At 44.2% G+C, this 12,533-nt stretch overlaps 1 protein-coding gene across 1 annotated transcript; it reads left to right on the forward strand.

Moving 5' to 3' along the window:
- Positions 1 to 809: 809 nt before the first annotated feature.
- On the forward strand, positions 810 to 12,533 carry LOC311188363 (testis expressed protein 56-like; the record flags this gene model as incomplete). Its single annotated transcript, XM_084259465.1, has 3 exons — positions 810 to 1,002; positions 3,722 to 3,905; positions 12,248 to 12,533. 3 exons carry the CDS (start codon positions 810 to 812, stop codon positions 12,507 to 12,509), a joined length of 639 nt encoding a protein of 212 aa, XP_084115591.1. The 3' UTR covers positions 12,510 to 12,533.

The following is a 12,533-nucleotide window of genomic DNA, read 5'->3' on the forward strand; positions in this document are numbered from 1 at the left end:
ATGAACCTGCCTCAGTGGCTGTGCCTGTTGCAGGAGTGGCCACGGTAAACCTTACTATTGGCATCTGTCCCCAAATGTGGGAGTAGTTCTTGGCATCTTCTCTCTTGCTTGGGGCAGAGCTATCAAATTTGGTGCTGGTGGAGGATTATTTAGAACTTGTGCTGGGTTCTGCTCTGGGTCCACGATAAAGAGTGGCATCCAGCAGGAAAGCTAAGGCAGGAGCATTTTGCTTTGTTTACTTTGTCTCCTCGGTGTTCATTTGCATAAGAGGGTAAGAAGCAGCTTGACTTTTTACCTGTGTTAATCTGGACATTTCCTCAGTTTTGGACGATGAAGCTTTCCTCAGTACAGCTCAAGAACTATGCTGATGTAACCACTCTCCCTCAGGGCCTAGCTGGTCTGTGGAGCTTAATTATGTACGCGGCCTCTCTTAATGCCAGGTGGGAAAATAACACTGGATGAGTGCTCACCAGGATTCCTTCTTCCCTTTAGGAAATCACTCTGTTTTCCTCAGACATTGTCCGTGTCCAACAGGAAAGTGGAGTTTCTATCTCAGATCCCTGTCAGACTTGGCACAGTATTTCCAGTGTGGCTGATTTCCCCTGGTTTGAAGTTGTAGGATGAGCACTCAGGATTCCAGGCCAAGATGTGAGGTTCATTGTGACCCTCAGATTGTTCAGCCACCAGAGATCCAAAAATAGATTCCTTGCTATCTTCTTAGAGATGGATGAAAGTGGGGGGACAGAACAATCGCCAGGGACACCACACTTCAAATTCTTTCTGTGGACTCTCCAGTTCCATGGGTAATCATGGGGACCATCAAGAAAAATCACACCCTACTGAAACTTCCACTGTTGGACACGTTCAACACACCGAAAAACTATGACCATCCTGAGGTTCTGAGACACACCTTCGAGACACTCTCTAGCCTGCACAAGCTGCTCCCGAATCATCTGTTGGAAAAGCTTCATTCCTACAAGAGTGAAGAGGACAAAAGAAAATGTATGTGCTTGGAGGGTGGGTGGGAAGCCCCTTGTGTCAGCATATACTTTCTCTTGGCACAGCCTATCTGTCCTTTCAGCCATGAATAAGTCCTTGAGACCCAGGAGCCCATCTGGACTGATTTTACTGAAGGGACCCATTTTCTCAGAGATTACTATGGAATTTACCCCTCTGCTAACCTCACTCTCATGGCTCCTTTTTGTTATTATGCTATTTTACTGAGGTGACATTGGTTTATACCACTATATATAATATAGAGGTGTAGATTCACATCTCTTCAGATGTATGTTACCACACCACCCCCACCTCAGGGCACCCATTGTCCACCACCACAGTCCATTGGGTCTCCCCCCACTCTGGTAGGCTAAATTCTGTCAAATTTCTGCTTGCTTTGTTTCTTTATTTTCTTTATTTTTTTAAAGATTTATTTTTATTTATACAAGAGCTGGGGTATAGGCCAGAGTCATGGGAGGGTGAGAGGACTCACCAGAGACAGAGCAGGGAGCAGAACAGGCAGATGGACCGAAAGCACTGCTGAGGGGAGCAGCAGGCGAGACAGGAGAGGTCTACGTCACCATGTGGGATTCTCCCTGGCCAGCCGGGAACCGAACCGGCATTGCAGAGGCTGCAGATAGCTTCACGGCACTGTGCTCAACCTGCTGTGCCACTGGGGAGGCCCCTGTTTCTTTATTTTCATATGATTGATTTTGCTTAGTATCATATACCTTCCATTTCCCTTCATGTCGTCACAAATGTCAAGAATTCACCTTTCTTTTTCATAGCTGAGTTGTATTCCATTGTGTATATGTACCACCACATCTTTATCCACACCTGTGTCTTGGACACAGGTAGTGTCCATAACTTGGCAATTATAAATAGCCTCACCATTATCTCTCTCCTTTTATTCAACTATTCTTTTGCGAACCAGAAATATCTGTTGATCTTCTTTAGGCAAAGCATACCAATAGCAAGATAGAAAGGAGACTGAGTGGGAAATAATCACTAAAATTGCAATTTCAGACTTGGATTTGAATTTAAGATGAATGAGAGAATGTCCAGGTTGAAGGTCAGGATTTGAAGTTTATATCTTTGCTCTACTTCCTGCTACTCCTTCCTTGTGTTGCCAGGATTACACCAACCCAGGGAGAACCGGACATTTCCCCTGAGGATTATAAGCCACCTTCATTGTTTGCAATTTGGAGTCATACTGGCCATCTGCCACTCCAGAAACTTGTTGGGGAAGTTGATAACTGGAGTGATTGGCAGAATGGGGTGGAGCCTGCCCTCTGAGTTCATACTTAAATGAAGGACAAAGGTACATGATAGCTACCTGAGTCCATGAATTTACAAAGCAAATAGAAGCTGCTGGAGTGATCACAGAGTGATTAACACACTGTGTATCGTACATGTAGGAAGGTATGTATTAGGATAATGATTTTAAAGCATTATGGCAAATTTGGCCATTTGTATTCTGATTAATCTCTAATCCCTGAATCCACATAATTGTGAATCAGGCCCCATATCCAGGTTACATAAAAATCATCAAGAAAAAGATAAGCAACTTAATACACCTGATAACTATTATAGACCCGCAATTCACAACATGAAATACAAATCACCCACAAACATGAAAGATGTTTATACGTTCTGGTAAAAGACAAATCAAGGAGATATTTATTTGTAGGTCATCGTACTGGTCAAATTTTTATTTCATTTTTTTGTCTTAGTATCTATTTTTTTAATTAATATTTTATATAATTCTTACATCATTTTCCATTTTTGCACAATGTATGCATTATCGTTTTGGTTATAGTCCCCACACAATTGCACCCCCACCCCCTTATTTTGACCCTAGTCCTTCCTCTTTCCTTCCCTCCCCTCTCCCCCTCTGTGGTGTGTCTCTGGTTTATAGTTCCTTGTTGATTTTGATTTTTACTTTGTATTAGTCTTTTTCCTGGTCCCTTATTTAGGTTTTGTAAATTCCTGCTATGAGTGAGACCATCCAGTATTTATTTATTTATGCATACAAGAGCTGGGGTACGGGCCAGAGGTGTGAGGAGTGAGAAGATTCACCAGAGACAGAATGGGGAACAGAACAGGCAGATTGACTGAAGTACACTGATGAGGGGAGCAGCGGGCGAGATAGGAGAGGTCTGCTGCGCCATGTGCGCAGCTCCCTGGGTGGGCAGGGATTGAACTCATGCTGTAGAGGCTGGCGATAGCTTGACAGCGCTATCATCAACCCCTGCGCCACCAGGGAGGCCCAAGAATGTTTTGATGAAGGAAGCAATGGATTGAATTACAGGGTGGCCCAGCTCTTTGTCTCATTGCAGATGGGCAACTTGGTGGGGGGTCACTGAGGCCAAGATGTAGCAGTGGATGTGACCCAAACGCACAGTGTGGTTAACGTCCTTGAAGATAAAATAACCGTACCATCACTTGCCATTAGTTTACAAATCATGCACAAACTACACAAATTACCTTCAGTATTTATAACGGGGACTGGCACATCTGTTTATTCATTTGCCTGTTCATTCATTCCTTTGCTGTGCCCCTATTTGCTGTCAAGGATCAGGCTAAGGTGAAAATGTCCCTCAGTAATATTGTTGGAATGAAGGAATATTAACATAGCAGTTCTCAAATGGCATAAACATTCTCTCTCAAGGTAACACCAATGTGGATGTGGGCAGGAACGCTGAATTGCTTATTCTATTCCTAGGTGAGGATTCTGAACTCTCTGGATTAGAAAGAGTCTTAAAAAGACATGAGTATCCAAAGGAGATTAACCTGAGCCCAAAGCCGAGCAGTATGCCCCTGTGGCAGAGGAACATCATGAACACTGCAAACCGGAGTAAATGCCAGAAGAGCACCCCCAATACTCCAATGTCGGCGATCGTCGTCAGGTAGGTGACCAGCTTTTGTCCTATACATACTTTAGGAGATCACGGATTCTTCATGCCTTCGCCAAAAATTGTGGTCTTTGAGATACATGTGGTCTTTGAGGTACATGTGGTCTTTGAGGTACATGTGGTTTTGGGGTACAGGGCAGCCTGGAAACGAGCACTGCTCTCTGTCAAAGCCCGTGAGCCCCATTTTCACACCACTGAGCATCTGGAGGAGCCCTTACTGGGAGAGAACTGGGGACAGGAGCAGTTTTGTGGGCTCTCCATGGGCAGCTGCGTTCTAGGTGAGTGAGCAGAGATCTGGGGGGGATGAGAAGGAGTGTCCTGGGAGAGGGACCTGACCACTGGGCACTGGGGCTTTTATGCTTCAGGACTCAGGAGGCACCCCCCACCCCAGCATGCCCGGGGCCTAGGTTAAGGAGCATGAGTGGGTAATTTGGGCATTATCCCGCGACTGTTAGGTCGTACACTGAGAGAAATGGGAGGTGTTGCAAGAAGGCGGCGACAAGGTCTGGCTTGAACCCTCTGCAGCAGGGCTGGCCAGAGGAGAGGTGTGGCCCTGGGACCAAGTGCTAACAGCGGTGATGTGGAATTGGCTGGACTTGGCTTTCAAAGTTACAAGCTTATGTTCCCTGGCAAATTACTTTTGCTTGAATGATCCACTCATCTGTTTTGAGGCACTTAAGTTGTTTCCATGTCTTGGCTATTGCAAATGTAACAGGGCGGTCCCAGGAAAAGGTGAGGTTCCAGGTTCCCTGCCCTACCCAGGTAGGGTGGAGCTGAGCAGGGAGGAAAAGCTGGAGAGGAGACTGGAGAAGGGAGGAGGAAGGATGGAGAGTAAGGAGACCTGGAGGAGGCACCTGGAGCAGACGTGTGAAGAAGCCGCACCTGCTTCCTGGTCCTGGCCTGGTTGGAACAGATGTGGGTGAGAGACCTGTGGGGAGGTTAACAATGGCATCTTTTATCTTGGCTTTGAGTTTGTTCTTTTCCTCCCAGACTTGTCTGACTGTTTCTCACCCTTTTCTATGGGTCCCCAACGGAAAGTGCTTTAGACTTAGGGCAACTTTCCGGCCTTCTCAGGACCAACCCTGTTTGGCTGGACATTCACCCATGAGGGAATGGGTAACTGGGTGCTTGATTTGGAAACTGTATTGTCTTTTCTGTATTGCATACTAATCGCATTAAAAGTTCCTTTCTATTAAAGTTCTTTTGTTTTGTCTTGATGCAGCGGATGGTAGAACCTTTTTAGAGGAGGCAGATTTGGAGGTTCTGGGGTGTCCCTCTTCCTGCCCTGTACCAGAAATAGTGCTGCAATAAACATAGGTGTGAAGATTTCCTTTCACATTAGTGTTTTTGTGTTCTTTGAGCAGATTCCTTGAGTGGGATTGCTGGATCATATGGTAGATCCATTTTTAGTGTCTTGAGGAACCCGCCGCTCTCCTTCCCATAGGGACTGGACCCCCATCTACACTCCCACCAACAGTATCTGGGGTGGGGTCCTTCTCCACATCCTCACTAGCACTTTTTTCTGGCCTTTTCTATTTGGGCCATTCTCAAGGGTGCAAGATGGTATCTCACTATGCTTTTGATTTGCATTTTCCTGAGGGCGAGTAATAAAATTTTTTCTTGTGCCTGTTGGCCATCTGTGTCTTCTTTGGAGAAGTTCTTGTTTAGCTCTTCTGCCCATTTTTTGATTCAATCATTTGGTTTTTCTTTTTTTTTTAAGATTTATTTATTTATGCATACAAGAACTGGGGTGCAAGCCAGAGGTGTGGGGGTAGGAGGAAAAGGACAAAGAGACATAGTGGGGGGCAGAACAGGCAGATCCACCAAAATACACTGCTGAGGGGAGCAGCGGGCAAGACAGGAGAGGTCTGCTGCATCAGGGTAGCTTCCTGGCTGGTCAGGGATCGAACTTGTGCTGCAATGGCTGGAGATAGCTTCATAGCACTGTCTTTAACCCCTGTGCCACCAGGAAGGCCCCCAATCATTTGTTTTCTTTTTGTTAAGTGAACTCTTTGTATATCTTTAATATCAGTCTCTTGTCAGATGGGTGGTGTGAAAATATTTTCTCCAATTCAGTAGGGTGTCTGTTTGGCTACCGTCTCTTTCACTGTACAGCTTTTTCTGTTGGCTGTAGTTCCAGTTGTTTATATTCCCCTTTTTTGTTTTTTAATGCATATTATTTTCCTGATTTCCTTTAGTTCTTTGTTCATGTTTTCCTTTAGTTCTCCTGCATATATTTGATAATTGTTTTAAAGTCTTTGTTTAGTAAATATGGGCCTATTTCAGGGGATTTTGGTTTATTTTATTTGTATCTTTTACATCATTGTGTCGTCCCCATAAAATGCCCACCACCAATTCACCCGTGAACCATCACCAAAGTCCCTTGTGCTCTTCTCTCCCGTTTTGATCTCTTTTCCTCCCCCTCCTTCACAGAATGTCTCTAATTTATGGTTGTCTGTTAATTTTTTTAATTATTATTTTTTCCTGATCTCTTATTTGTTAACTTTCTAGTCCTCCTATAAGTGAAACCATCGAATATTTTTCTTTTTCCTTCTGGCTTATTTCACTGAGCATCGTCCCTTCCAGCTCCATCCATGTTGCTGCAAATGGCATGAGTTTATCTTTTTTGATTGCTGAGTAATATTCCATTGTGTAAGTAGAACACATCTTCTTGATCTAGTCATCTATTTTTAGGCATTTGGGTTGTTTCCATAGCTTACCTATTGTAAATAGTGCTGCAGTAAACACAGGGGTACAGGCATCTTTTTGAATTAATGTTTTTGTGTCCTTTGGGTAGATCCCTAGGAGTGAAATTGCTGGCTCATATGGAAGCTCCATTTTTAGTACTTTGAGGAACCTCCACACAGCTTACCATAGTGGTTGGACCAGTCTGCACTCCCACCAGGAGAGTTCCTTTTTCTCCACATCCTTGCCAATTTTTGTTGCTTCCTATTTTTTTAATATGTGCCATTCTCACTGGTGTAAGGTGGTGTCTCATTGTAGTTTTGATTTGCATTTCCCTGATTACAAGTGATGTTGAACATTTTTTCATATGCCTGTTGGGTATTTGCATTTCCTCTTTGGAGAAGTGTCTTTTTAGCTCATCTGCCCTTTTTTTTGACTGGATTGTTTGTTTTGTTGTGTGAGCTCTTTGTAGATTTTTGTGATCAGTCCCTTATCAGTTGTATTGTGTGCAAAAAACTTTCTCCCAGAGATTTTGTTTTTCAAATTAACGTTCAAAAATGTTTCTGTTTCTCTGTTTCTTCCTATGCTTTGATCTTTTGCTGAAAATAGAGCATTTAAAAAATCAGCCGCCCATTTTTTTTTTTTAAAGATTTATTTATTCATTTATACAAGCACTGGTACAGTCAGAAGCGCGGGAGGGTGAGAAAATTCACCAGAGCCAGAGCGGGGAGCAGAGCAGGCAGAAGGACCGAAGCACACTGCTGAGGGGAGCAACAGGCAGCAGGAGAGGTCTGTGCGCCATTTGGGACCCTCCTCCCGTGGCCGGGGAGCAGCCAGGGATCAAACCGGCACTGCAGAGGCTGCGGGCAGCTTCACAACCCAGCGCTCAACTGCTGTGCCACCGGGGAGGCCCCAGCCACCCATTTTTTGACTGGATTATTTTCTTTGTTTTTATTGTGTCTCATCAGCTCTTTGCAGATTTTTGTGATCAGTCCTTTATCATTAGTGTTGTGTGCAAAAATTTTCTCTTTGTTTTGGTTATTATCTCTTTTGCTGTGCAGAAGCTCTTTAAGTTGATGTAGTCCCAGCTGTTGATCTTTGCCTTCACTATCACTGCTTTGGGTGATGTGTCTGTAAAGATGTCTTTGAGATGTATGTCATGTAGTGTTTTGCCTAATTTCCTTCTATAATTTTTATGGTTTCAGGTCTTATGTCTAGCTAAGCTATGGAAACAACCCAAATACCCAAAAATAGATGACTGGATCAAGAAGATGTGGTACATATATACAATGGAATATTACTCAGCAATTAAAAAAGATAAACACATACAGTTTGCAGCAACATGGATGGAGCTAGAAGGGATCATGTTCAGCGAAATAAGTCAGAAAGAAAAAGAAAAATACCAGATAGTCTCACTCATAGCAAGAATTTAGAAAACCTAGATAAGGGACCAGGAAAAAGACTAATTAATACAAAGTAAAAATCAAAATTAACAAGCAACTATAAACCAGAGACATACTATGAAGGAGGGGGGGATGGGGAGAGGAAGGATTAGGGTCAAAATAAGGGGGGTGCAATTGTATGGGGAATATAACCAAAATGAAAATTCATACATTGTGCAAAAATGAAAAATGATGTAAGAATTATATAAAATAAAATATTTTAAAAATTTAAAAATTAAAAAAAAATAAATCAGCCACCTCGGGGCCTCCCTGGTGGCGCACGGGGTTAAGATCCAACCTGTGAAGCTATCCGCAGCCACTGCAGTACAAGTTTGAGCCCCGGCCAGGAAGATACCCACATGGCACAGCAGTCCTCTCCTGACTCACCCGCTGCTCCTCTCAGCAGTGTATTTCAGTCGATCTGCCTGTTCTGTTCCCCACTCTGTGTCTGGTGAATCCTGTCACCAACCCCGCCCCACACCTCTGGCCTGTACCCCAGTTCTTGTATGCATAAATAAATAAATCTTTAAAAAAATTATAAATAAATAAAAAATCATCCACCTCTCCCAGTATGCACAATGGTGGGTGGGACTTTCTCTAATTAGCAGGCAGCAGTCTGGCGATGAGGCTATTTGTCTCAGTTCTCTTCTGGAATGCTTTCTAGCTGGACCTGTTTTACTTTCAGGTTGAAAAAATTTCCCCCCAGGTTGCTTTTAAATGTCTTAATTTCACACTGTCCTTCCAGCTTCTTCCGGGCCGTAAATGTCTCATGGTGTTCCTTCTGCTCATACTCTCTTATTCTACATCTGTGGGTCTGCGGTCAGTGTGTATGTTCCTGTGTTTCATCGCTGCCTCTGCCTTCTGTGGTTTACAACCAGAGCCCAAATGATGCCAATGTTTCTCGTCTGGGCTTTGGCAGCAATCAGTCCTTCAGAGCAGAATGTTGCAAACAAGTTCAGCACTGTCTGACTTCTGTCCCAGTAAGGGAACTAGAACATAGGCCCACTGTTGTTCTAGCCTTGCAGAGGAGTGAGAGAGGGTAAAAATTCCATGAACTTTCCTGGTTTGTTGGGGTTTTTTTGGCATTGAAGAACTGGGGTACAGGCCAAAGGTACAGGCCAAAGGGGGGGTGATAGGATTCACCAGAGAAAGAGTGGGGAGCAGAATAGGTGGATTGACTGAAATACACTGCTGAGAGGAGCAGCAGGGAGACAGGAGAGGTCTGTTGCGCCATGTGAGTCAACTCCCTGGCTGGGGATCGAACTCAAGCCATTATCAGTGATAGCTCTTAGACTTAATCCCTAGGCCTCCAGGGAGGCCCTCCTATCATGTTTTATGTGATTTTTTTTTTATTGGTCACTTGTTTGATGTAGATATTTGGTTTTGTTACAGAGGAGGGAGAGGGGCACCCCAAAACCCCGAAACCTGCCCATTCTAAATAAGTTCTGCCATCCACCGCAACAAGACAAAACATACTCTAGTGTGTAAGACCCTTTAATGCAATGCATGTGCAATACAGAAAAGGGGAGGAATATAATTTCCAAATCAAGCACCAAAAGTTACCCATCCCTTTGTGGGTAAATGCTCAGCCAAACAGGGCTGGCCCAAAGCAAACCTCTGAGGCCTGAAAGCTGCCAGAAGTCTAAGGGAACTTAGAACTTCTGACCCATAGAAAAGGGTCAGAAACAGTCAGACAACTCTGGGAGGAAAAGAGAAAATCAAAATCAAGATAAACACTGTCATTGTTAACTTCCCCACGGTCGCTTACCCGTATCTATTTCAATCAGTCCAGGACCAAGAAGCAAGTGCTGCTTCTTCACATGTCTCTCTGCTCCATGTGCCTCCTCCCGGTCTCCTGTCTCCATCCTGCTTCCTTCCTTCTCCAGCTTCCTCTCTTCCCTGCTCAGCTCTCCCTTACCTTGGGTGGGACAGGGAACCTGGAACCTCCCCCTCCCCTTTCCTGGGGACCATCCTGTTAGCTTCCATAGTTTTTTATTGATGTTTCTGTAGGGGCATGAGTGCCTGAAACTTCCTACTTCACCATGTTGTTCACCTGTTTATTCAACTTTTCCCATTATTCACTTCTGTTCCTCCTGGTGTTTAATTTCTTTTCTTTTTTTTTTTTTAAGATTATATTTATTTATGTATATAAGAACTGGGGTACAGACCAGAGGTGCAGGGGGAGAGGTTAGAGGATTCACCAGAGACAGAGTAGGGAACAGAACAGGCAGATTGAGCGAAATACACTGCTGAGGGGAGGAGCAGGCGAGTCAGGGGAGGTCTGCTGCACCATGTGAGTAGTTACCTGGCCGGGGATCAAACTCGTGCTCCAGTGGCTGCGGACAGTTTCATAGGTTGCATCTTAACCCCTTGCGCCACCAGGGAGGCTCCCGGTGTTTAATTTCTATTGTTCAGCCTTCTCAATTCAGACTCCTCTTTTTTGGAAATCTGCTCAGGTCTGCTAGTGAATTTATTTATTTCTTGTTACAGGTATTTATTTATTTATACAAGAACCGGGGTACAGGCCAGTGTGCGGGAGGCTGAGAGGATTAACCAGAGACAGAGTGGGGAATAGAACAGGCAGACTGATGAAATACACTGCTGAGGGGAGCAGCAGGAGAGACAGGAGAGGTCTGCTGCGCCATGTGGGTTTCTCCCTAGTCAGCGGGGATTGAACCCGTGCTGCAGTGGCTGCAGACAGCTTCACAGTGCGGCACTCAACCGCCTGCGCCACCAAGGAGGCCCTGTTAGTGAATTTAATTCCAGATTTTTAGTTTTAAAATTTTTATTTGGTTCTTTTTGTAGTTTGTTTCTCTGCTGAGAATTTACATACTGAAAGTGTTTACTCCACAAAGCAGTTCTTGTCACTGCAGTTACAAGAACTGCTTTGTGTGATGATTCCAATATTCTGGCCAGCTCAGGAATGATATGTGTTGTCTTTCCTCACCTGAGTAAATACTATGTTGCATGGGTCCTGGTTTCTATTAAAATCATCAGGAGAATGCTGTTTTTGTTCTTAGCAAATAATCAACCTGGTTAGGTTCAGCCAGCAGTGCACTGGACCTGCCTCTGAGGAATAAGTCACATGCTCAGAACAGAGACCCCAGTGATTGTTACCTTATTTGCCACAATCTGAGAAACTCATTCCTGGGTAGTTACATCTCCCTATTTTGACACGCTCATGTAATCCTTCTGTTTTTAATTTCAGCCACCTTAAGCAGTTGTTTTTCATATTTCGTCCAGTTTCGTTGTGATTAATGGGAGGGAAGGGGTCCCTGGTGACATAGTGGAACCAGAACTGGACCCCTACTTGTAGCATGGTCGTAGCCACAGCGCTACCTCGTTTCTAACTGCTGGTGGTGTGTTCTGAAGATAAAAATGTGATGAGCATTTGGCACTTGTAACACACAGTGGTGCTCAATGAATATTACCTACTCATGTATTTTCTATAAGATGAAAGATTTTGGATTAGCATTTTTTTTTAAGATTTATTTATATAGGCACACAAGAATTGAGGTATAGGTCATAGGTGTGGGGAGTGAGAGGATTCACAGAGACAGAGTGGGGAACAGAACAGGCAGACTAACTGAAATACACTGCTGAGGGGAGCAGTGGGCAAGACAGGAGCAGTCTGCTGCGCCATGTGGGTAGCTCCCTGGCTGGCCAGGGACTGAACTCATGCTACAGAGGCTTTAGATAGCTTCAAAGTGCTGTGCCTAACCCCTTGTGCCACCAGGGAAGCCCTGGAGTAGGATTCCTACAATAAAAGTATTAAGTATTAAGAAACTAAACAGAGGTTCATTGGGTTGGCTACATGGATGCTGATGCTTGAAAGGAAGGTTAAAAGGGGAGGAGGGTACTGAGCAGAGAACAGTATTCCATGCCAGTTCTGTGGCCACTGTAATTATACCCTTGTCCTCAGTGATTTGTGTATCTAGCAGTAATCAAAACTGAAAGTTACAAGATACTTAAGGTGGTTTATAGGTTGCACTTTCTTGAAATATCCCATTAAACAAGAATGAAGCCTATATAATTAAATAGGGATGTAATTACTGAGACTGAACCTTGCTTTCCAATGAAATAACCCAACTGTCCCCTCATGTCATCTTTTTAAATTACTGGGGGGGGGGGGTGTGTGGCGGAGATATGACACTAAAATTCTTATTTATTTTCTAGTAAGACTCTTCTTTCTCCTTGCTCCCTCACTAGATGGCTGAAAAAGAACATGCAACCTACTGAAGACATTGAGTCAGTGACCCAGAAGCTGTCGCAGTTCGGTCCCATTCAGTCAGTCACCCTCTGTGGAAGGCAGAGTGCCATAGTGGTGTACAAGAACATAGTTTCAGCTTCTAATGCTGTGAACGCTTTCAAAAGCAGGGTTCCTGGCACCATGTTTCAGTGTTTCTGGAAACAGCCATTCATGTCGAGAGATGTAAGACTCCTATTATCAAAAACCTATGTGCCTTCTTAGGGCTTGTCCTATATCTGTCATCAG

The sequence above is a fragment of the Talpa europaea genome, assembly GCF_964194135.1.
Source record: "Talpa europaea genome assembly, chromosome: 2".
NCBI classification, from domain to species: Eukaryota; Metazoa; Chordata; class Mammalia; order Eulipotyphla; family Talpidae; genus Talpa; species Talpa europaea.